This window comes from Carya illinoinensis, chromosome 1, assembly GCF_018687715.1.
Source record: "Carya illinoinensis cultivar Pawnee chromosome 1, C.illinoinensisPawnee_v1, whole genome shotgun sequence".
Classification (NCBI taxonomy): domain Eukaryota; kingdom Viridiplantae; phylum Streptophyta; class Magnoliopsida; order Fagales; family Juglandaceae; genus Carya; species Carya illinoinensis.
In genome coordinates this window covers 44,645,276-44,671,729 of record NC_056752.1, presented here as the reverse complement: position 1 = coordinate 44,671,729, position 26,454 = coordinate 44,645,276, and the positions used below count along the sequence as shown (strand labels likewise).

General features: G+C 37.8%; 2 protein-coding genes across 2 annotated transcripts; both read right to left on the bottom strand.

Annotated features, from left to right (window-relative positions):
• LOC122276794 (kinesin-like protein KIN-10A) lies at nucleotides 1-4,121 on the bottom strand. Its single transcript, XM_043086699.1, has 6 exons — nucleotides 3,285-4,121; nucleotides 2,579-2,734; nucleotides 2,404-2,511; nucleotides 2,193-2,303; nucleotides 507-2,105; nucleotides 1-341 (listed from the first exon to the last, which is right to left on the bottom strand). Exons 1-6 carry the CDS (start codon nucleotides 3,918-3,920, stop codon nucleotides 66-68), a joined length of 2,886 nt encoding a protein of 961 aa, XP_042942633.1. The 5' UTR covers nucleotides 3,921-4,121; the 3' UTR covers nucleotides 1-65.
• Nucleotides 4,122-5,441: 1,320 nt separating this feature from the next.
• On the bottom strand, nucleotides 5,442-7,870 carry LOC122276799 (plastid-lipid-associated protein 6, chloroplastic). The gene is made up of 4 exons (XM_043086704.1): nucleotides 7,432-7,870; nucleotides 6,668-6,904; nucleotides 6,121-6,247; nucleotides 5,442-6,004 (listed from the first exon to the last, which is right to left on the bottom strand). Exons 1-4 carry the CDS (start codon nucleotides 7,693-7,695, stop codon nucleotides 5,790-5,792), a joined length of 843 nt encoding a protein of 280 aa, XP_042942638.1. The 5' UTR covers nucleotides 7,696-7,870; the 3' UTR covers nucleotides 5,442-5,789.
• Between the last annotated feature and the right edge of the window lie 18,584 nt (nucleotides 7,871-26,454).

Below are 26,454 nucleotides of genomic sequence, written 5' to 3'. Positions count from 1 at the left end.
TATTAAAATACTGTGTAGTAGTATATTTTCAATACAGAAGTATGATGCAGCCCAGTCAAAAAAGATTACAGATGCCTTCGAACAGTAATATAGGGGGTAGAAGTGTAGTTTGGTGATAAACTATCACCGGGCTGCAAGCAGCAGGAATTTGGGGTGAATGACTGTTTATTTTCCAGTGGCCTCAATGGGAGCGGACTTGGTGGAAGATGACTAGGGCATTGCATTCCCTTTGCTGATCTCAAGCAAGCTAAGTGGCCATTCGCCTGGTTGTTGCAAAGAGGAAGTTTGATGGCCTGTATCAATCCTTCCTTTTCTCTTGGAACGGGAGCTGCAGTGGGGTCCTGTGTATTCATCCAAAACATTATAGTAACATTGCAGAATAATTTCGCTTGAAAGAACAAATCCCGCAGAGAGTAGTATAACTACATCCTGTGAGTAATCCAATTTAAAATGATTTTAAGAAAAACGAATTCCTCTAATAATAAGCTGAGCTAAATTTAACATACCCCAAGCAGAAGAAAAGTGAATGCTTGATTGTCTGCACCAATATAGATTTCAATCAACTTCCTCAGGTCAGCAAGGCTTGCATCCTTTACAACCTTCAGGGTGGTAATGAAAATGCCAGGATTTTCCTTGGAAGCCTCCCATTTCACGTACACGTCAATCTGTTCATCATTACCATCGTATGAGGGGTAGTAGTTCTCCTTTGAAGCCAAAACCATCTCATTATATACTGGATTTTTGTTCAGTTGTGATTCTGTCAGTTTCTGCTCATTCACTTCTTTGATTGATCCAAATGGCTCCACAGTTAGTGCTGGACTTGTTGCTCCACGTTCAGGGGCCTCCAATTTTTCCTTACTGAAATTGTTTGCAGTATCCCCAATTCTCATCACTGGAGATGTTTGGGGATCAATGCTCACAGATCTCTTTTTGGCAGGTACTGGGGTGCTGATGTGTTGAGACAGCTCCCTGTGATTACCACAAAGTGTGAATATATTTTGGATTCTCAATCGTCTAGAAGAGATTGAATCCTTACCATCTTCTGGTTCGCTTATTGATTCTGAACCTATACACCCATCCTCTAATTTTTCCTTCAGATAGTCTTTCACCCTTGGACTTCTGCTATGCAGATTTGGCGTCTGCTCAACTCTGTGTACAGGGCTACACTGTTCAACCGTACAGACTTTCTCCTCTATGATTTCTTTGTCCACTTCACCTAACACTCTCTCTTCCTGTTCTTCCTCACCTTCTACTTCTTCCTCAAATACTGTGCTCAGACTAACCTTGTCACCAAATCTTGTTGCAAAAATATCATGATCCACTTGATGAGAATGATCCAAAACGCCTTGGATACCAACAGGTTTATAAATAATCTCGCCAACTTGTTTCACCTCACGAATAATTGGTTCTTGATCATCCATGTCCAAATCCATTGATTTTACCATTCCTGGGTCCTCATTGGTATATATCCCCAATAACCTTTTGGCAAATCCACTTCCATCCATGTCCTTCAATGCACTTTCATCACCACTTGTATCTCTTGAATGGCATAGCTCAGACTCAATCTCCTCCAACCTCTGTCTCAGCATTTCAACTTCCCTTTGTTGCTGGAATATCCTTTCTTCCATTCTCCTCCTCTCGAATTCAAAGAACTCATTGGTCATTCTCTGGCACTCCTCCAATTTCTTTTCTAGCTCACCTTTCAGAATCCAAGTCCGCTCATTCACCTTTGAGTTTATCTCCTCCTCACTTGCCCCGGATCCACTCCCTTCCATAAGTTCAACTCTAGCTCTGAGTGCAGCAACTTCGTCTTCTTTCTTCAAGAGCTCTTTGTGTGCTTCATTTCGCTCTTTCTCTCTGAGTTTGTTTTCCCTCTGTAGCTTAAATATGAATTCGTCCATGGCTGCTATCCTTGATCCTAAAATGACTGCAGATGAAGAATCTTCAGTGCCAATTTTATCTTTAATTGGTGTATGAGGGCCACGGACAATGCATTTTGCTTTTGCTCCGTATTCAAGGGTGGAGATAGTCTTATGTATCTCCTTTGGATCTGGGCTTGCACACAGGATCATTAAGATTTTTGACTTGTCATCCTCAAAAGAATCCTTAACAGAAGAACATAAAACCTCATTAATCAAACTTCATATAAACCATCTAAACGACTGTAACTGAATAATATCAAGAGTAGTTACCTGCAGAAGCATGGTCAATTTGCTATCTCTAAATGGCACATGAGAGTCACCATTTGCAATGGATTCGACCACTCTTTTCAATGCTATGTTCCCTTGGTTGATCTTTGCTGTCTGAGATTGGCAGGGAATGTCTCTGAGATCATTATTAAAGAAAGCATAGGAAAAGGAGAAAACAGTGAAGATACAAAAACATAGTTTTCACCAATCTTACCTGCATTTTGGCCTCAAATCCAATTTGACCAGCCTGCTCAATATTTTCAGATCCCGCCATGTCTACAAGCATCAGGCGTCCACCCACTGTTGGGACATCAAGGATTACCTGTAGAAATTTCATAGCATGTGACTCCAACCACATACAAGATAAGTAAAATCTAAAAGAACCATACCATGCAGTGGCTCCGAGAACTTCTCTCATTGCAAAGGGTGCTTTTAACAATCCTTCGCTTCTCCACTTTTTGTATCTCTTTCGAAATCTTTCCAGCTTCGTTACCCGAAATATAAGCTGCATTCTTTGCCTTCTTTCCCATTACTTCTAGTTTCACCTACAAATAAATAATTATTTATCTCCCAACAAGAGTCCTCATAGGCTCATAGCTCAAGAAATTGACTCTTAGCGTAAAATGAACATCAATAAACTTCACAAAACGTTGAGAATAAGCACGTGAGTCACTTCTACACAAAAGTGAAAGTTGATCAGCTTTAAAATAAAATAATGCGGACATCAGCCTGCTCTTTGGTGATATGAAGAATGCAAATAAGGTCACAGAACTTGATGGACCATGAAAGATGTTGCTAGTTCAATACAAGAGTACATGCATATTAGTAACCATTTTTCATTTTTTTCAAATGATGGAAGTGGGTTCGCTTACTTCAATGCCAATTACCGCAACTGAAGCATTACCAATAATATACGAATGAGATAGAAGGTGTGCATGCAAAATATTCAGTGAGAAAAGGTCAAAAAATGCTAAAAAGAGCTGACCCAGTTATTTAATCTGTTGCAAAATCATAAAAGAAGCAATAACTTTAACAGATACACAGACCTAGTATCATGCAACACTTATTATTCCCAAATACTGAGCAGAATATTACCTTGGATGCGCTGCCCTTCGGCCATCCAAGGCCTAATCCTCCCCCACCATTGCTCGACAAAAGATCATAAATCTCTTCGTTATAAATCTCCAATACCGTAACTTGCACGAACGTTCTACGGGAGCCATTGGAATCACTTTCTTCCTCCGCATCCCCAAGAATACCCCTCAAAGACCGGTACACAATCCCAGGCTGCTTCAAGCACCCGAACATTGTGTGACTCTTGCCCGAACCAGTCGGCCCGTACATCATTATCGTACACTTGTCCCCTAGCTTCACACTGTTAATCCTTGACTCTACGAACTTTTTGTAAAATACATCAAGGTCCTCTTCTTCTGACAAAGAAACCCCATCGAGGCTAAAGTCCCGGTAGCCAAAATCTGCTCGGACCCGTATAGAGTGGTTGTTGGGATTGATTTGCAAAACCGAAACGGGTTTTTCTTTTCGATCCGGGTGGTCTCGGATCCGGGCGATTACTTCGACCGGGTGGTCTTGTGGAGTTTCTTTGGGCGCCGCGTTAGGATTCGGAGATGGGTGTGTTTTGGCGGCATTGAAATTTATGCGAAGCTTCGATTGCGGGGTCTTCAACTGGGTCGGGTGGGTTTGGTTTGCTTTAGAAGATGGCGTGGGAGCCATATGAAACAGAACCCACAAAGTCCAAGATTGAGATTGACTCGGAGAATTAGAGAGATAAGAAAAGTATGAGGAATGAGAGGTTTTGCAGAATGATAGAGAAATGGAGAGCTAGGTTTGGGAATTCTTGAAGAGGAAAGAGAAGGAGATGACTGGGAATTTGAAACGAGGTCTTTGAAGTTTAAACCAAAATCTAGCCGTTACGTTTCTAACGTATAGTTTTTTCGTATGAGAGGGTACTGGGACGATCACAATTCCTGAAATAAGCCATTTGACCTTATTTTTACCTTTTCAACTTTCCAACTTCATCCAAAAGAAAAATAACTTTCCAAGTTGACGCCATTTTTAGAAGATAAATGATTTTTTTTTTTTTTTAAATTTTGTAATTTCCATTCACATTGTTTTATGTAGTTTTATGAAGTCAATAATATTAATTTATTTGCAGACATTTTGTAAAAATGTGAGTTCCTCTAAAAACGAAAATAGTTTTTATAAGATGGAGTTTACTTTTTTACAAAATAACTTATCTATTTAAGAATTGTAGAAATCATTTCTCGTAAAACATTGATTAATTTAGATATGACCCTCTTGAATATCAATCTTTATAATCTCAGTTCTATGCTAAATTGTTCTAATAAATTGTTCAAATAAATAAAATAAAACTTTTTTAAATCGGTATTGTTAATTCCTACTTGCACTAATTAATATTCTTGACTTTGATCTATTGATACTTATTGAATCTTGAATTTTCCGATCACAATTTTATGGTGCTAATTTACTCTGCAACCATATTCATCACCACTTCTATTGAATCATGAAATACAGTTGCTATCGAAAGTAATCAAATATTTCTGATTCATGGAGTGCATAATTCAAATAAAAAATCACAGGAATGTTTATTCCCGATAATTTTCTCCTAACAATCATTTTGTGCAAGTAGAAACGAATAAACGCAGCATGTGAACCCGAATAGAAGAAAATTGGAGGAGATTTTCATCGAGAATGACGGCAAATTTAGAGGTAATACTTTCATTGCAAAAGTGGATTGACATTCCTTGGAACTCTATGTCCTCTTCCTAATGACATTTATTATTGTTGCACACATGGTAGTAAGCCTCTTACCAAGGAAGCCGAAGTACACCCTGACCCTTCATCTCAAAAGCTAGAGCTTTTGATTCTGAACTAGTTCTTCGAGTAACTTGGCAGGGATTGACCAACTCAAGGATCAGATAAGATTAAACAATGAAATCTGCATTTTGGATATGGGACGGAATTTTATTTCACACCCTCAAACGGTCATCATTTACCCAAGTTTTACCATAAAGTACCAAAAATGTAAATTTACGCTCTAAATTACAACACCATAATTCAAGATCAAACCATTTAGGTCGATGAAATCTAAAACACACGGCACGGTCTTAATGACTAAATCTAACTAGAAGTGAAAATGGCCAAAACTTAATAATTTACCGTGAGAATTGGCAGTTTTAGTAGTTTAGAGTGCAGTGCTAATTGAGAAAACAATGATAGTTCAAGTATGCAAAATATAATTTTCCAAAACAAAAGGCTTTCGAATCTCGCAGTTTCTCAACATCATTTGACAGGTTGAGCGCACTTGAACTGCATACTGATGGTTGAATTCTTCCTAGCTGTACTATGGAAGAAACAGTTTCAATCTATAGATGGATTTTTTACAAGTGTACTATGGTTGAATTCTTCCTAACTGAGGAGCATAACCACCCCCCAAAAAAAAAAAGTTTGTACATGAAACATTGAAGGTAAACCAATAAGACAGACAACAGTAACGGTGAAGCAACATATTGAAGCAGGCAGTGTGAATGTTACACACGAATATTTGCGCCTGTCAGGGTATCATGAGATGACAAAAACCCTAAGCTCGCCTCTGTCTCCTCTAGTGATACGGGTATCTTCATCCAGATAGGTGACCTCAAATTCACCACTTCCTCTATTTGATGCACGCCTTAAAGCATCTGGAATCTGTGGTAGCTCTAATGGTGGCAGTTGTGACAAACTTCCAGTCGTCTTTACGGTTGTTTTCTCGAATGTGATTTTTATCTTTGCGGATCCTATTCCCATACAAAATGGAGGCTTAATCACCATAACATTTTCATGTTCGCTACTCAGATAAATCATACAGAAGTTGCAATACGTAGAATGCTTAAGAGCTAAGAAGGGAACCAACCTATGAGCTCAAATTTGTGGGCTAAGGTGGCAGTCACTTCAACAGGTGATAGGGGCCATGGAACACCTAATTGAAGCTCCACTATATTATCAAAATCTTTACTTAAAACGTCAATCCGTTGGAAAACCTAATTAGAACAAAAACATAAATTTAGATCAGGGATAACAACATTAAAAATCTATAAAAGGTTAACCTTATGCATGATGCTCAGATATTCAAGAAATGGACCCAAGAAAAATATAGATAAGTTCAGATGCATTTGGAGCATCCAATGTGACTGATTTGCTATCACCTGATTGAGTAATTTGTTTTCAGAACATGCTAGCCTTCAGCTTAATCATCTAATTAATTGTAGATTATGATGACAATAGGGGGAAAATTCCTGGCCATGGGTCTTAGGTTCACCTAAAGTCACTTGCCACTTCATAATATGGCCTTCCAAAAGGCATTACTAATTATGTAAATGCTATCAGCCTATCATCAGGTGTAAAATATATGATAATACCAAAGTAAAGAAGAATACAACAGAGCAGCTTTGATAGCACACCTGACCAAGAGTTATAGGGAGTAGCCTTCCTGTGGGGGGTCCAGGACGACTCCCACCAAGAGTGCGAGATGAGAACGCACTGCTATATATCAGTTTCCATCTCCCTTGTAATTTGTCAAGATCAACTGAAAGGTCCACCAGTCCTCCAACATCTTCAATCTCCTTGGCAGCAGAATCTGCCTTTTCCAGATCATCTTTATTTGCAGCAAGTCCTCTGTTTAGCCCAGAAACAGCACTCTGCATTGGATAACCGATAACCCATTAATGTTTAGGCACAAATTTTAAAAGCATAGAATATGGAAAACAACACTCAATTGTATTACCCATTCATGTTCAGGCACATATATTAAAAGAACAGAATATGGAAAACAACACTCCATTGTATTACCCATTAATGTTTAGGCACAAATATTAAAAGCATAGAATATGGAAATCTTTTCGATATGAAAGTAATATAGAAAACAGCACTCTGCATCGTATTAAAGACTTCTTGGTTGAATCCAATGCAACCTAAAATAAACAATTCTACTTGGCTAAACAGTACGCACTATCTTCTCTTGATTTCCCAGCACCGGAAGATTTAGTAAAATCAAGTAGCGAAAAAGGGATTTATTGCACAAGCAGAACAAGAAACAATAAAAAAAATACGAAACCACCGAAGTATCCGTTTATCAGCCTAAACGCGAAATTAAGAAGAAAAAAAAAATATACGATCAATAATAAACAAAAACCATAAATAGCTAATCAGTAATTGAACTAATTACCAGTAATTTGAGCTTCAAGGACGAAATGAGCTCAGACTTGTCCCCGGAAGACGATGGAGAAAGTGGGGGTGGAGGGTCAACCACGGGAACCTCGTCCAGAGCTGATCTTGGTACGAGGCTTAGCTTACCCAAACGAGACCGTCTTGGAGACTGGATCGTGACTCGATGAGTTTTGCTTGGACTTAGATGCCTAATAGAAGAAGACGAATATGATGATTGAGAAACAAACTGTTGCAGATGAGGAAGAGAGGTCAGAGAGGCCATGGCTGTGAGGTTTAGCACGGTGCAGGCGAGTCCTTGCTTTGGGCCTGAGAGCAGGGAATAGGGAGAAGACAATTCAGGAGCAACCAATGATATCAGGAGAAGGGAGTGTTATCTGCCATCTCATTCTGGACGGTTCTGTACTGTGTAGACCTTGCCCTTGTTGTGTTCTTTGCTTTGTCATAGAATCTTCCAGATTGGATGCTTTGGGTACTCTATTCAACGGTCTAAACTCACTCCGAAGCCAATGGACTCCTAAAATCAACTTTAAAACAAAATATTATAATTTGCTTAATTCTATTTTTATTAATAAATGTTTGTTTTTATTTTTAATCTCAGTATTTAATATAATAAAATAATAAAATATAATGAGAAATATTTCTCAGATCTAACGGAACTGAAGGTAATGTTTAAAAATAAAAAATAAAAATAAAAAATTGTAGTTGGGGAAAAAATAAAAAACCTTCTCACTCTTTCTATCAATATTGCTCATGTGATTTTAGTTTCCATGGTGTAGGGTGGCCAGAGTTGTTTTTATTTTTTTAAAGTATTTAAAATATTTATAAATTAACATAATTTTATATAATTTGTTAGATATATATTTTAATAAAAATAATTTAATAATTTAATAAACTGTATCAAATTATATTAATTTATAAATTTATTTTTATTTAATTTTGTTCTGCCTAAAATATTTCTCTTTGTTAAATGTTTTCAAGAAAATACGCATTGAGCTTCTGTTGTGCATACACATTCAACGCACTTGTAATGAACAGCTTTAGTTCCAAAGTGATGGACTTCTGTTGGGCCCATGCACAATTGCAGGACTGTGAGTGTGTTGGGTTGTGATGCCAACACATCCCTGCAGAAAAGTCCTTAATAAGTCCTCTAATTAAACACTTTAATAGCTTCGGAACTTTCCCAGTTATAACATTTTCTTCTTCCTTCAACAGTTGATACCATAACCCAAAAGATTGAGATTCTTTATAATTTTCTTAATTTTGTATACTGTATTTATCTCTATCTGAATTGTATAATTTTTTTAAATCAGAAAATTATATATATATATATATATATATAAAAAAATCTCGAACTCAAAATAAAATCCAACTAGTAAGTTTTTCATAGCCATCATATTTTCGAATGAAAATTTTATCATCAAGTCGATATATAGAATACATCTAGTAAAATGATTATGTGATCAAACTTAATTTTAAATTTTAAATTTTACAATTTGATATACCCTATATGCTGACCTGAAAACACACTGAATTTGTTGACTGAGTGCAAACGTTTGTCATCCCGTACTCCAAGGTTGCAGCAGTGAACCACTCGGGCGTTCCAAATAATTATTACACACCTTCGACATTTTCAACTTTAATACTAAATTGTTACATGCTTATGTCTTGCAACCTCCAATTAAGGATATTTCCATAATAAATTTGAAATAACAATTATTAACCCCCTTTCTCGTTTGCATCATGTTTCTATAATTCTATGCTTACCAATTTGCTGGGTGTTCCATGCCCATATAGGGTAAAGAGTTGCAGCTTGACCAATAACTTTGTCAAGAGTTGCAACTGTTATTGTCCAATATAGCTGCTGAACCACTCCATTTGTTAAATATTGTGGTTGTTTGTCTCCTGTGACTTTTTCTATAAAAAAGATCATTTGAAATAGTGAAGTGTTGAGAGAAAACACAATGAGAAGAGCTCAATGAAGAAGAGCTTAAAAGAGAAATAGAGAGAGAGCCAGTGTGAGCTCTAAGAAAAAAAAGAGAGTTGAGTCGAATGGAGTATAATCTTCCTCCTTGTAATATTTTATGTGTTCCACTATTTAATAGTAAAGCTTTTTTCTTTGGACGTAGGTAGTTGCCGAACCACATTAAATTCTTGGTGTCACTGTGTGTATGTGTGTCTTGAATTCCGCACACTACATGCATGACAGAATCTCTGTTTTGGTTTTCTTACTATTTTGTGCTATATGGAGCCGATTTTGACAAAACATGACTCATTCTTAACCAAATCAAGCATTTCGGACACAAGCATGTAACATGTTATCCATTTTGCACAATTCCACCTCAAAGATCCTATACTTGCATTTTGAACTTAGAATTAGTCTAAGTCCATGGAGGATTTAGAATCAAGCGCCTTGGAGCATCCTCATTAGCTTGGCTAAATGAGATACTTGGCCAAATTTTACAGAATTTGGCTTAAAAATCCTTCACATTGGATTGGGTAAATCTAAAATAATTTAGACTTTTGCTATAATGGTTAGCTAAAGATGGAAGCCACTATTCATTTATCAAACATTAAAATATTAATTTCTCATTCAAAACAAATAAATTAAATTAATTAGAATATAATTAACATTTAACATTTAGAATATAATTATTATTAACATTTAATAATACTTTTTTTAATATTAATTTAATTAGAATATAATTATTATTAACATTTAATAATACTTTTTTATAATATTAATTTAATATAATATAATTATTATTAACATTTAATAATACTTTTTCTAATATTAATTCAATTAGAATATAATAATATTAATTTAATATAATATAATTATTATTATTAACATTTAATTGGTAGAATTATAAAATATGATAAAATGAATTAAATAAAAAATTATTAATTTAATAATATTTTATTATGATATAGAGAATGGATAGCTAATCCAATGTGGAGATTGAATTTAGATGAAATAGGCAAATATAAAAAGTGTTGATATTGGCTAAATTTAAAGATGAATTTGACCAAATCAATGCCAATACTCTTAATACAACTGACTGCCTCAAACAACATTCTTTGGAGACCCCAGATGGAGGGTCTGCTGAAATGTAAAGATCTGTCCGACTCCTTGGAAAATAAAGGGATGAATCTATATAAAGTTACTGATCAATTGTGGAAAAAGATGCACAAGAAGGCTATCGGTTTGATCAGACAATGGATTGACCATAGTGTCTTTCACCATGTGGCCTAAGAGACGGATGCATATGCCTTCTAGAAGAAGTTAGAGGATACATATCAAGCAAAGACTACTCGAAACAAGGCCCTCTTAATGAGAACATTAGTGAGTTTTAAAACCCAGTGAACTAGCTCTAGCCTGTTAAGTTGATTCTTGGTGATGAAGAACAAGTCCTACTACATCACAGCTCATTACCAGAGAGTTGGGAGGCGTTAGTGGTCTCTCTGAGTAACTCTACTCTAGATGGTAAATTTACCATGACGATGGTCAAGGATACCTTGATAAGGATGCCAAGTGAAAGGAAACATGCATGAATTAGTCTCATGCCCTCATCACAAAGAGTAGAGATAAATCTCAAGGTAATGACAGAGGCATAAGTGGAGGCAGAAACATAGGGAAGTCTTAGACATGTGGAAGTTCTAGTGACAATAGGACCAGCAGAAGGGTAACTTGAAGTGTTACCATTGTGGTAGAGAATGCCACATGAGGAAGAACTACTGCAAATTTCAAAGAGAGCAAGGTCAAAGCAATCAGCTGAAGAAAGAAGATAGTGCAACTTTAGTCACTCTTTTAGGAGATGTAGCACTGCTCTCCATCAGTGATGAGATATGTTTGCACATTGCAAGCCACAATGTTAAGTGGGTGGTATACACAATAGAATCATACCACACCACTTCCTATAGTGAGTTTTTCACTACGTACAAAGTTGGAGAATTTGGTACGGTAAAGATGAGGAACACCAGTTCCTCAAAGATTGTAGGAGTTGGCAATGTGAAGATCAAAACCAATATTGGTTGCACCACGGTTGTGATGACCCGTTTTTACGTGTATTTTCACTGAAGGGTGGTTTTTAATTTAATTAATATATTGGTTTATTTATTTTAAATTAATGTATTTTAAATTGGTTTTTAATTTAATTTAATTTATTTGATGTTGTGTTTTATTTCTTTTAGTTGTTTTGTGGTTTTTAATCTTTTTCGGCAGTTTGTTTCGTTTTCCCGGAGTGAGGATTTGACCTCATTTCTTTTCACATCTTTTTCCTTTTCTCTTTTTCTTTTTTTTCTTTTTTTCTTTTTCCCTTCTTTTCTTTTCCTTCCTTTTTCTTTTTTCTTTCTTTTCTTTTTTTTCTTCCCTCTTCCCGCTCAAGCCCCCCCCGGTTTCTCTCTCTTCTCTCTCCTCACCCACGGCCGGAGCTGTTTTCAGCCCAGACCGCCGCCGCCGACCGGCGTGGCCGACACAGCCACCGGCGTTCGGTTCGTCCACCTCCGGCGCACCTCCCCACCGAAAACCACCCTCATCCGGCTGACCGTTTGGCTGGAAAAGCCCTCCAAAGCCTCCACGGTTTTTCTTCCGATCCGCCGCCGTCGCTCCACCTCCGGCCACCATTTCTTCACCACTTCATCACCGGCCCCTTGCCGTCCTAACCCACCCATTTCCGGCCTCCAACGACCACCGGAACAGCTCCTACGAGCTAGCTTTCCGTTTTGGGTAATCTGGCCATTTTCCGGCGATTCCGCCGCCACCCACGGCCAACCACCACTTCCAATAGCTTCACAACCATCCCTAGACCATTCCCTATCAATTTCGTGTCCTAGTTTGTCCCCGTTCAAAAGTGGGTTTTTCAAACCCACGGCCACAGTGAATTTTCACTGTGACGTTGCTGTTTTTTCGCCGTTTGCAACGCCGCTTGTTTTCTAAAATTGCCATATAGCGCTGTAAGTATTTTCCAAACCCTATTTTCAGATTTTAATATATATTGCTCATTCAATTATTTACTGTTGTTGGTTGTTGATTCCGGACTGAGTCCGAGGAGTTTCGGGGGTCGGATGGATGGAGGACGGAGTTGCCTGTTTATTTGATTTATGCTTGTTGGATTATTTTATTATGCATTGTTATGGCATTACATGGTGCATGCACGTGTGTTTGTGGATTTATGTGAAAAGCCTGTGTTTTGGCGTGAGTGGTTTTGCGGGTGCGTGTGTTTCACGAGCCCAAGCCGGGATGGGTTATTATCTCGGTGGAGCTCCTCTGGTCACTCGGGAGCGGAATAAACTGAGTGATGTCCCCTGAGTTGTCGAGAGAGATGACGGGAGCGGGGTTAGGGGATGCTTGGCTACGAACGCGCCGGGCGCAGAACCCGGCATCGCCCTACTCACCGACTCCGTGGCCCTTCGCTGGCGAGGGCTAGAGGATGCTTGGCTACACACGCGCGGGGCGCGGAACTGGGCATCGCTCGTTAGGTGTCACATGCGTGGTGGTACTCTACGGTGTGACGCTGGAGCCAGGGTGTGCGGATGACCCCTAGGGGAGGTCATGGTGCATACGGTTAAAATTGGACAATGGTTTGTGAGGCCAAATGGGACTTTTGGCGTGGGCCAGATGGACTTCTGGCGAGATATTGGGCCGGATGGACTTCTGGCGAGATATTGGGCCAAATGGACTTTTGGCGGCCAAATGTGACTTTTGGCGTGTTTTTCGGAAAGGATGTGTTTTTGGGCCAAAGGGGTTTTTGGCGTGTGTGGAAAACTTGTGTTTTTGGGCTTTGGGCATTGGGCATGGTTCATGCATATTGTTTGAGTTTTATGTGTTTTTATCTGGTAGCGTTTGGGTTTTACTTACCTGCGGTACCATTCGTGGTTCCGTAGCTTTTGGTGCAGAGTTAGAGGACGAAGAGGAGGAGGCTGAGCCCGAGGATGCGGCTCCGCCGGGTTGCTGATGCTATCTTTTTATTTGCTAAAACTGTATTTGTGTTTTGTAATATTTTATCTATGTATGTTTTAAACAGCTTGTATTACGTTAAGAAAAATTCTGGTACTTAGTTATGACTTTCGTTATCCGCTGCGTGTTTCTCTGTACACATCTGTTGCCTTGCACACACTCGGCACCCGTCGATGGGATGGTGACCCGGGTTGTCACCATCCGGACGTCTCAATTTCCCCCTGTTCGGGCGTGGGGATTTTGGGGGCGTCACAGGTGGTATCAGAGCGGTTTGGCTCTGGGTAAAACCACATGTCCCGTAGGTAGTACCAGAAGGTTGTGTTGTGGCAGGAAGGCGGTATAATTGAGGATACTATTATTAGGCATGAACATTTAGCGTAGTAGGCTTGAATTTTGAGCGACGTGGTTTGTTTGTATGATGTTGAGGTCTGAAGGGAATGTCATGGTTTATAGGCAATCTTTGTAAGGTGGGAACTCACGTAGCAATGAGGAGAGGAATTAGCTTTAAGTCGCTTAAGATGATTGAGGTCAAGGTTTTGTAGAATTTTTGTAACGAGGCTATAGTATAGGAAAGTGCAGGTTCAACGAACTTTAAGGAGGTGTTTAAGGGAATTTTATGTAAGGTTTGCGACCAGATTTATGCAAAATGGTAGTTTGCCACTGGATTACAACTTTTTCAGGATTTAGTGGATGTGGTCACTCTTGTAGAGCGAGAGAATAATCTGAATATGGGCTCCCCTTCAGGACAAAAGAGGCGGAGTTTTACTGGTGAAGGAAGTAGTTCGGGTTCGCCTCAGAAGTTTGTTCAGCGGGCCGGGACTCGACCATAAGCAGCCTCGGGAGTGCTTATGGGAGGCTGAGTTCCAGTTTGTGGCAAATGTAATAAAGCTCATAAGGGTGAGTGTCATCTGGGTAGTAATCAATGTTTTGAATGCGGTCAGACGAGGCATTTTGCTCGTAAGTGCCCTAGTCGAGTTCAAGAAAGCCGTGGAGCTCGTCGCAGTGGTAGAACTAACCAGAGGCATTTAGCTCGGGCTCGAATGTACGCAGTGACTCTTGGTACTGTTGGAGGCGAGGTTACGGTGACTCAGAATGCTAGAGTCATGGCATGATCTGGGTGATCTTTTAGGGAAGTAGAATAATTGAGTTCTTTAGTTCCGAGGAGTTTACGAAATGGTCTATAGCGTAGTAGTTTGTAAGTTCAACAAATTTCAATGATAGATTTTATGAAATTTCATTAAAGTTTTAAAGTTTGGGGCCTTATAGATTTTAGGAAAATAAGTTTATGGTAGTTAAGGCGTTAGGTTTGACAAGCTTTGGGGGGGAAATAATTAAATTTCGAGTGTTAGATTTCGTGATTCGGATGAATAATTTGGTGACAATTGGGGCGTTAGATTTTACAAGCTTTTAAGGTGAATGTTTTTGATTAAAGCTACCAATCTTGAGAATTTCAAAAAAATGATTTATTATCTATTAATGTTTTAGAATTTGAAGGATTTGAGAGTCGATTTTTCTTTTATGGGATGTAAGTTCTTTGATCTTAGAGGTTCCGGAAAGATAATTCTTGTTTGATTTAAGGTTTTAGAATTGCAGAATTGAAGGACTGATTTATAATTGGAATTGAGTTCTTAGTTTTACAGACTTAGTGCTGTAGCTTGATCTACTCTAGTGAGTGATTAGTTTGTAACCTTTAAAATGGGGTTGATTAGAGTTGATTTGTTGATATGAAAATTTTTCTAGAGTAGATTTCTTTGAGGATTAGCGGTAATGATCTATTTCGTGTATTTCTTTGAGGATTAAAGATATCGAGCTAGTTTAGAAAATAATTATTGTTAACTCGAGGTTGTAGTGGCAGATTTTAGGAAATGATTCTATTGATTCGAAAGATATAGGTCCATCAGGGTGTTGGAAATAGTAGATTTTTTGTTGGTATTGAATACGATTGAATTTGAGGTTATACGATCCGTAGACTTTTGGGAATGGATTCTTAACAAGTTTAAGGTCATTCTCGGTACCAAACTTTAAGTAATGGCTAGTTGCTGATTTAAGGATATAGGTTGAGTAGATTCAGGAATGATTCTTGTTGAGTTGAGGATATAAGTCTAGGTGATGGAAATGTGATAATGGATCACTTATACGTTTGAATGATTTTTGGTGTTGGCTAAGAGTGCATGAGATCGATGAGTAGTAATGGTAAGTGCGTATGGATTTCGGGGAGTGCTGGTCCTAGTTTCAGCAATTTTTGGCTTGGTAGGGGTTGAAGAGGAATCTGTGTGATAATATTAAATTCAAGAGATTTTGGCTCTGAGTCATTTGGTAAGTTGAACGGAATGTACAGTCGAATCGGGTTACCCATTGGAATGATGGTTTGAAACGACTGTTGTATTCATCCTGAGAATTAATTGCGACTTGAAGTCATAGGAATTTAAATTGGTGAGGCTATACTTTTTGGAGATCAAGTATTCAATTGGGAGAATTGGGGATATGGTTATTTAACTTGAAAGAGATCGTTAGGTCACCATGTGTGGTATATGAAGTAATAAAGCAGTAGGATCCATGAGTGTTGTTCAATAGTTTTTGATGGATTGAAGATTTAAACAGTATGGCCTGTCTTGAGATTTATTTGTGAAGTGCTATGAAGAAATTAGTTGTGCTAAAACTAGAGTTTTTGAGAGTACAAGTAGGTGGGTGAGTTACCAAGAGCGTTTCGATTATGTCTAGGTGAAGTGAATGGTAGTTTATGGTGAGTTAGTTATTGCAAGATTAGATGTTATTCAAAATATAGGAAATGAGCTTGAAGTGTGGGATATCAAATAGAGGTTATAGGCGCTCTCGTTGGTTGGCTGGGAAGGATTTAGGCTTTTTGGAGATGTTCCTTATCTTTAGAAGAGACAGGTGTATTTTGGGATGATGTTATGTGTTTGCAAATTGGGGCCTGGAGGTTGATTAGTACTGGTTTCCATCATCAATCAATGGATGTATTTTTGCGGAATGTTGGTTTTCGTTTAGGGCAGCGATGGCCAACTGAAGAATGAGTGGAGATTTGTGGTTTTTGGAAGTATATGATTTTCTATGAAAATGTGGTAAACGTTTTCTTGTGGTTAGGTGTGGATTGAGCTTGTACTTCATGATATTAATTTTTGAGGATATAGCCTTTATGTATGTTGGTGAGTTATCAGAGTGCGTGCAAAAGCATGATTTTTGGAGATTCTTAAAAGTTCAATATTTTGTGTTGATTTGAAGGATTAGTAGCGATTCGAAGTTTTAATGGGAGATTAATCTTTTGATTGTGCAATTTGGTTTATGGATGGTTAACTTTGGAAGTGGCTATTAAGTTACCAAAGTTGGAATGGGATGAAAGTTTGGAAGGTAAAGCAGAGACGTCGTGGATATTAGTAATTTATGGTGTGAAGATAATAATCATTGGTTTTATTGGGAGTTGTCGATGATATGTATCTCTCAGTTATATTCAGAGTTGTATCCTGTATCTTTTTGGCGCTGGTGGTTGATCTTGCAAATTTCGAGGACGAAATTTGTTTTTAAGGGGGGAGGATGTGATGACCCGTTTTTACGTGTATTTTCACTGAAGGGTGGTTTTTAATTTAATTAATATATTGGTTTATTTATTTTAAATTAATGTATTTTAAATTGTTTTTTAATTTAATTTAATTTATTTGATGTTGTGTTTTATTTCTTTTAGTTGTTTTGTGGTTTTTAATCTTTTTCGGCGGTTTGTTTCGTTTTCCCGGAGTGAGGATTGGACCTCATTTCTTTTCACATCTTTTTCCTTTTCTCTTTTTCTTTTTTTTCTTTTTTTCTTTTTCCCTTCTTTTCTTTTCCTTCCTTTTTCTTTTTTCTTTCTTTTCTTTTTTTTCTTCCCTCTTCCCGCTCAAGCCCCCCCGGTTTCTCTCTCTTCTCTCTCCTCACCCACGGCCGGAGCTATTTTCAGCCCAGACCGCCGCCGCCGACCGGCGTGGCCGACACAGCCACCGGCGTTCGGTTCGTCCACCTCCGGCGCACCTCCCCACCGAAAACCACCCCCATCCGGCCGGCCGTTTGGCCGGAAAAGCCCTCCAAAGCCTCCACAGTTTTTCTTCCGATCCGCCGCCGTCGCTCCACCTCCGGCCACCATTTCTTCACCACTTCATCACCGGTCCCTTGCCGTCCTAACCCACCCATTTCCGGCCTCCAACGACCACCGGAACAGCTCATAGGAGCTAGCTTTCCGTTTTGGGTAATCCGGCCATTTTCCGGCGATTCCGCCGCCACCCACGGCCAACCACCACTTCCAATAGCTTCACAACCATCCCTAGACCATTCCCTATCAATTTCGTGTCCTAGTTTGTCCCCGTTCAAAAGTGGGTTTTTCAAACCCACAGCCACAGTGAATTTTCACTGTGACGTTGCTGTTTTTCCGCCGTTTGCAACGCCGCTTGTTTTCTAAAATTGCCATATAGCGTTGTAAGTATTTTCCAAACCCTATTTTCAGATTTTAATATATATTGCTCATTCAATTATTTACTGTTGTTGGTTGTTGATTCCGGACTGAGTCCGAGGAGTTTCGGGGGTCGGATGGATGGAGGACGGAGTTGCCTGTTTATTTGATTTATGCTTGTTGGATTATTTTATTATGCATTGTTATGGCATTACATGGTGCATGCACGTGTGTTTGTGGATTTATGTGAAAAACCTGTGTTTTGGCGTGAGTGGTTTTGCGGGTGCGTGTGTTTCACGAGCCCAAGCCGGGATGAGTTATTATCTCGGTGGAGCTCCTCTGGTCACTCGGGAGCGGAATAAACTGAGTGATGTCCCCTGAGTTGTCGAGAGAGATGACGGGAGCGGGGCTAGGGGATGCTTGGCTACGAACGCGCCGGGCGCGGAACCGGGCATCGCCCTACTCACCGACTCCGTGGCCCTTCGCTGGCGAGGGCTAGAGGATGCTTGGTTATGCACGCGCGGGGCGCGGAACTGGGCATCGCTCGTTAGGTGTCACATGCGTGGTGGTACTCTACGGTGTGACGCTGGAGCCAGGGTGTGCGGATGACCCCTAGGGGAGGTCATGGTGCATACGGTTAAAATTGGACAATGGTTTGTGAGGCCAAATGGGACTTTTGGCGTGGGCCAGATGGACTTCTGGCGAGATATTGGGCCGGATGGACTTCTGGCGAGATATTGGGCCAAATGGACTTTTGGCGGCCAAATGTGACTTTTGGCGTGTTTTTCGGAAAGGATGTGTTTTTGGGCCAAAGGGGTTTTTGGCGTGTGTGGAAAACTTGTGTTTTTGGGCTTTGGGCATTGGGCATGGTTCATGCATATTGTTTGAGTTTTATGTGTTTTTATCTGGTAGCGTTTGGGTTTTACTTACCTGCGGTACCATTCGTGGTTCCGTAGCTTTTGGTGCAGAGTTAGAGGACGAAGAGGAGGAGGCTGAGCCCAAGGATGCGGCTCCGCCGGGTTGCTGATGCTATCTTTTTATTTGCTAAAACTGTATTTGTGTTTTGTAATATTTTATCTATGTATGTTTTAAACAACTTGTATTATGTTAAGAAAAATTCTGGTACTTAGTTATGACTTTCGTTATCCGCTGCGTGTTTCTTTGTACACATCTGTTGCCTTGCACACACTCGGCACCCGTCGATGGGATGGTGACCCGGGTTGTCACCATCCAGACGTCTCAATTTCCCCCTGTTCGGGCGTGGGGATTTTGGGGGCGTCACAACGGTGTTGAAGGATGTTTGACACGTTCTTGACCTTCAACTCAACCTGATTTTTGGGACAACCCTTGATCAATAGGGCTACGATAGCTACTTCAGCAATGACACTTGGAAGTTGTCACAATATGCCATGGTTGTCACCTAAGGACACATTTGCGGTACATTGTACAAAACTCATGTAAAAATCGATTATGATAGCCTCAACACAATGGAAGCGCAGGCATCACCGAATTTGTGGCATAAGTGACTTGGACACATGAGTGAGAAATGGTTGGATACACTTGCGACAAAGTCACTCATTAAAGTTGCCAAAGGCATTGCGTTGAACCCTTGTGATTATTTTTTGTTTGAAAAACAACACAGAGTCTTATATAATTCTTCTGCCAAGAGAAGATCAGAGTTGTTGAGTCTGATACACTCTGATGTATGTGGTCCCATTGAAAAAGAGTCATTGGAAGGTAACAAATATTTTGTGACATTCATTGATGATACTTCAAAAAAGGTCTGGGTGTATGTTTTGAAAATAAAGGATCAGATCTTTGAGCACTTTAAGAGTTTCCAAACCTTGGTGGAAAGAGAAACGACAAAGAAGTTGAAGTGCCTGTGAATAGATAATGAAGGAGAGTACATGTCCAAAGAGTTCATTGCATATTGCACTGATTGCAGTATCCAGAGAGCTGAGACAGAAGCTTAATGTCAAGTCAACTCCATGTATTTCATTGGATATGGAGATGAAGAGTTCGGAAACAAGTTTTGGGATCCGGTGACAAAGAAAATTGTTAGAAGTAGGGACAGTGTGTTCCATGAAAACCAGTACATAGGAACTGGAGCTTCCTCAAAATCAAGAGAGCTTAGTTCCTTTACTCCAGATCTTGCACCATTACAATTTGCCATAGATAATGAGGATATGCAGGATCAAGTTTCAAAAGTAGAAGAAGATACACAGGGTGTCGAGTAGGGGGAGCAAGAACCCTCTCCACCAAAATTTGGAGTACCACCACAAGGGTTAGATGGTGAGGAACCTCCTTTGGTTGATGAAGCTTGACCAAGAAGATCTGCAAGAAGTCACCCATTGATTTCGTTGAGGAGATATCCAGAATCAGACTATATTCTATTTACTGATGAGGGGGAGCCAGAGAGCTTCCAGGAAGTTCGAACTCATGTTGATAGAAGCCTATGGATGCAAACTATGCAAGAAGAGATGAGTTCTTTGCAAAAAAATCAAACATATGAGTTAGTGAAGCTTCTTGAAGGAAAGAAAGCACTGCAGAACAAGTGTGTATTCAAGCTGAAGAAAGATGATCAGGGAAAACTTGTGAAGCACAAGGCCAGATTGGTTTTCAAAGGGTTCCTACAAAACAAAGGAATCGATTTTAACGAAATCTTTTTATCAGTGGTGAAGATAACTTTAATACGAGTCGTACTCAGATTGGTAGCTAGCTTGAATTTGGAACTAGAACAAATGGATGTAATGAAAACCTTTCTCCATAGAGATTTAGAGGAGGAAATCTACTTGGAGTAGCCATAAGGGTTTGAAGCTTTAGGGAAAATTCACTTAGTTTACAAGATGAAGAAAAGTCTCTACAACCCCAAGCATGAGGCAATGGTACGAGAAGTTTGACTCATTCATGGTAAGTCATGGTTACAAAAGACTTGCTACAGATTAGTGTGTATATGTTCAAAGGGTCCCGAATGACAAGTTTGTTATACTCCTTTACGTTGATGATATGTTAATCATTGGTGAGGATAGGTCCATTACGTCCATGATTAACAAGCTAAAGGAGGAACTATCCAAGTCCTTTGACATGAAGGAATTAGGCCCAGCGTATCAGATTTTGGGCATGAAGATTGTTCGTGATAGGAAAGTGAAAAAGTTGTGACTATCACAACAAAAATATGTTGAACGGGTAATCAGACGTTTCAACATGGGAGATGCCAAGCCAGTCAATACTCCACTAACCAGCCACTTCAAGTTGAGTAAGAGCTCGTGTCCCTCTTCAAAGAAAGAGATTGAAGAGATGAAAGTAATCCCCCACTTGTTAACTATAGGAAGCTTAATGTAAGCAATGGTTTGTACAAGACCATAAATTACTCAAGTTGTAGGCATGGTGATCAGATTCCTTTCAAATCTAGGAAAGGATAATTGGGAAGCAGTCAAATGGCCGATTCTTAGGTACTTGAAGGGTATGTCAAAGTTATGCTTGTGTTTTGGAAGAACTAAACCAATTTTGGAGGATTATATTGATTTAGATATGGCAGGAGACCTGTTTAGTTGGAAATCCACCTCAAGATTTCTCTTCACATTTGTAGGAGGAGCTATCTCTTGGCAGGCCAAATTGTAGAAGTGTGTTGCTTTATCTATAATAAAGGCAGAACACATTGCCGCAGTGGGACTTGGGAAAGAAATGTTGTGGATGAAGCGGTTTCTCCAAGAATTGGGGGCTAGTCAAGAAGATTACAAGGTTCATTGTGATAGTCAAAGTGCTCTAGACTTGAGCGAGAATTCAATGTGTCATTCCCATACCAACCATATTAATATTTGCATGCAAAGTGATGGAACAATAACTATTGAAGCTTGTGAAGATCCATACAAAAGATAATCCAACAGACAGATTGACGAAGGTGGTTACAAGTGAGAAGCTTGGGCTATGCAAAGACATAGCCGAGATGGACGCTAACTAGAGAAAAATCATAATGCATTCTCCTCTGATGGGCATGGAGGGAGAGAATTGCTAGGTGTTCCATGCCCATACAGGGTCAAGAGTTGCAGTTTGACCAATAACTTTGACCAATTATTGGTGTCACTATGTGAATGTGTGTCTTGAATTCTGCTGTGCAAGTATTAAATTTTCTCAGATATTGCCTCTAATTCACTGCAATTTCCCCAACACAATCTAGTTCACATCATAATTAAATTGTATCCTCCTAAATCGAAAAGTACTCCACACGATCGAGCATGCATCATTCTTTTACAATTGTTATAATCTTTTAGAGATTTTGTTAAGTATAATTTACTTCTAACAAAATGCTAGTTTGTCTCATAGTTTTGTCCCTTGAATTTTACTACTTATGTATTTGAATATTTTTTTTAATGTTAAAAAAGGTGACTACTAGTGTATTTGTATGTTTTTTTTTTTAAATGTTAAGAATGTTCAAAAAAATATATGAAATAAAAAAGAAAAAGTACAAATACACTATAGGACACGGCTATCAGTACATGATGAACGGTCGAATAGCTGAATCATTTACTTACATGAATTTACAATTGTAATCTAAGATGCAATCGCACAAGATATGATAGATCAAAGATGTGGATTTATGAGAGGAGAATAATTTATTCGAATAATATTCCCTATTATCATTAAATCGATATAATTATGTCAATAGAATCTACAAACATCCACCATATATATACACTACACCATTCTTCCCTCTTTGTGGAGAATTTTACCTGCAAATTAGTTTGTAATCTGTTGTTTTGTTTATTACATTATCCTATTATTAATATAATCTTGTTCTAGTCAAGGTTTCTGTCTTTTTCTTGGCTTTGGGTATTCGAGAATGAAAGTTCTATTAATTTTGATGGTGTATAGGTATTCAATTAAGAGTTTCTATAAGTGAATATGAATAATTTAATTCAAAAATCTTTAAGTTCGGACTGGAATCTTAAACATAGGAGTGTACCACTAAGTCGAAGAAGTAATGCTTCCTCCACCTGTCAACTTTGTTATTATTAAGGTTATGCAACAATCTATCTTTCAGTTGGCTCGTACCGCACTTGTTAACTAATTAATTAGTTGAAATACAGTCAAAAGGATGAGTTTACCCCATAATCTATTGCGGCGCGATAGTACTTTCGAAATTTACGGCATCCTGGCATTAATTATTGTGTTAGATGTCCACTGATTGTTGATAAGTTTATATTGATGAAAAGAATTAAAGTTAAACGAAAAGGTTCAAGACAATCATTATGAAGCCCAAGACTTTCTGCTCTCAATGCTCGTTAGCTGTGAGTTGATAGTTACTTAAGATCAGATAAATTAAAATAAAAATTATAAATTATAAAAATATTTATTTTTATACAAAATCATATTTATTAAAAGATATTAACTTTACAAATGACTTTCAGTCCAAAAGATTTGAGTAATTATATCAGAAAAAGATCTCCATCATAAGTTAATATAATTAACATTTCAAACAAATCTTGTAAGCCTATAAGCAACTTCATTACATATTTTTTCAATATGTTTCACTTTACAGTTTTGAAAACAATTTATTAGTTCATTTGTATCTTTGATTACATTGCCAACTATGGACATAGAAGGCTTTGACTTTTGTATTTCATGTACCAAAATCAATAAATCACTCTCCACTATGAGATGATGGATGCCCAAGTGGACACTCAACTGCAAGCCCCTAGAGAGAGCAAGCATCTCAATCATCCATGCACTATTGACTTCATGTTCTCTCTTGCTAGCTAACATGAGGACTTCTCCTTTGTAATCTTTGAAAATAACACCAATACTTGCATTGTATTAGTTTTGAAACATGGCCTCATTTACATTTAATTTAAACACTCCTGGAAGGGGATACTTCCAACGGCAATGGTGTCTTACTAACTTTAAAGTCTATCTTTTAATCTCTTGAAAAACCTTCTGCAATTCCAATGCATGTCCAATAGTTTGCTCTGGCTGTATACATTTATTTTAGAAAACCAAGGAGTTTCTCCTTACTAGTAGGGGTGAGTTCGGTCCGGTCCGGTCCGGTCCGGGGAGGTTTTGTGGACCGGACCGGACCTATTCGGTCCAGGGTTTTCCCACCCTGGACCGGACCGAACTCCATCAGGACCGGTTCGGTCCGGTCCGGTCCGGTCGGTCCATTCGGTCCAAGGTTGACTTTTTTTTTTTTTTTTTTTAATATTTATGTAATTATATTGTAATATATTTAATATATATACATATAGTATTATATATATATTAGTAATATGCTAATACTATTAGTCTATTAGTAATAATACTATAACTAATAAATATATGTAATAATAACTATATTATAACTAATAACTATATGTAATAATAGTAATAGTGATAACTATATATTTATATAATATGCTAATATTTAATGACATTTTTTTAATATTTATGTAATTATATTGTAATATATTTAATATATATACATATAGTATACTATTGTATATATTAGTAATATGCTAATACTATTATATAAATAATATTTATTTTTTTTTATTTCTATTCGGTCCGGTCCGGTCCGGTCCGGGGTGAAAAACTCCCGGACCGGAACCGGACCGAATCTTTTCGGTCCCTTAAAAATGGGACCGGACCGGACTGGACCCAATTCGGTCCGGTCCGGTCCGGTCCAAACAGTGTCGGTCCGGTCGGTTTTGCCGGTCCGGACCGGTCGATGCTCAGCCCTACTTACTAGTATCTCTAAGAGATCATGAAAAGTAGCTCAAGGTTTTCCTTTTGTCCCAACCCACTGAGATAACATACAATGTCCCCATACTACATAGGAATTTCTATTGATATGATCATAGACAAGAATTTTTCCCAGTATGCTTTAAGTGTTGGACACATAAAGAGCACGAACCACATCTTCCACCTTAGTGCCGTAAAATTTGCATATATCTTCATTCAAAACCTATCTTTTCACCATATTATATTTGGTGGATAAACTTTCTTTACAAACTTTTCAAGTAAAGATCTTGATCTTAGTATACAACTTCATAACCCATAAACCTTTTCATAGTTTCTGTGTTCCTCTTTACCTTTGTAAACAGTCTATATATACTTTTTCACACTGTATGACTTATAGACAAATATTATATTTTAGTATTATTATTTTATAATTTAAAAATATTAAATTATTTATTATATTTTATATAAAAATTTAAAAAAATTATAATAATAAAATAAAATAAAATAATATAAAATGAGACGAAATAGAAACTTAATTACGATGTGATATATTACAAAGTCTGTGCGACTGCAATGACAAATTCTTAACAGCTTTGCTACATACAGTCGCTACATGCAGTCGGCGTGCAGTCGGCTGTACGGAATGAATAATTCAATTTTTTTTATATTCAAGGGGACCTACATGAATTATAAAAAGTTATAAAAATAATTTTTTTTTTCATATAGGTCTCGTATTAATTTTTTTTTATAACCAACTGTACGCCGACTACATCTCTTGACTGTAAAAAATATTTCTCAATTCTTAATGACGACTAGTACTGCTCTTTTTAAGAAGAGAAATATTGTTATTAATTCTAAGTATCTTATCTTCAATGATACTGATTGACATGTCTAGTTTTAGTGGGGGACATCTCACATCCATGGTCAAGAGTAACATTAATAACATTGTAGAAAGTTGTGGAAAATAGCGCCTCAATGGACCTCCTCAGCTTTTCAAATGTTTGAAGTGAAATAAAGGGAAAAAATTCGACAATTATTTCCATGCATGAACTTGTTGTAAAAAGAAAGAATATTTAATGAAAGTGGTGTACTTCTTACAATCTTCTCATTAAAATAATCATTTTTTCATCCAAACCCGATTTGAGTTTTCCATCAAACAATTGGCTTGAAATAAGACACTATTTAAGATAAAAAGAAGCCTTAATTCTGCAATAAATATTATTTGTGACACGACGGAGTTTTTTTTTTTTTTTTAAACAATTCGTCACAAATATAAATGATTAATAGCGTTGGGTGCAAATGCTGTTTATTTGCGACATCCAACAAGCTGTACTTAGTGATCTTGAAGATAATGGGGGGCACGGTTGAAGGATTCTGCTATAGATAGTGGCTTTCTAATGCTTTTTCCTTCACTTTCTCAAGTAATGTCAATTTTCTTCGCAACAAGTACCGTACGTTGGAAAATATACTCGGACGATAATGTATCCACTACATTACTTCTAGGTAATTTAAGGCCCGTTTGAATATTTAGAATATATTAATATGTCTGTAAATAATAGTAAAATTATATAAGTTAAATATTTTATAGGCAATACTAGAATAGCGTTCACAAGTGCAAATGAGTTTTTTTAAAGTATTTTTAAACATCCTTAACCATTAAAAAAATATATATATATATAAATTGACTAAGACGTTATTTGATTACGTAATTAAGATGAAATAAGATGAGATATTTTGAATGGTAGTAAGATTTTTACGTTTAAATTAGATGAAATAATTTGTAAAAAAAATATGTATTTGAATAGTGAGATGAGATGAGATAGTTTTTACTTTTTAGAATTTGATAAAGGGATGAGTCTCACTGTTTGGATAGTAACTGCTCACTTGTTATTTTATACTGTTCACTTAATTTGAAA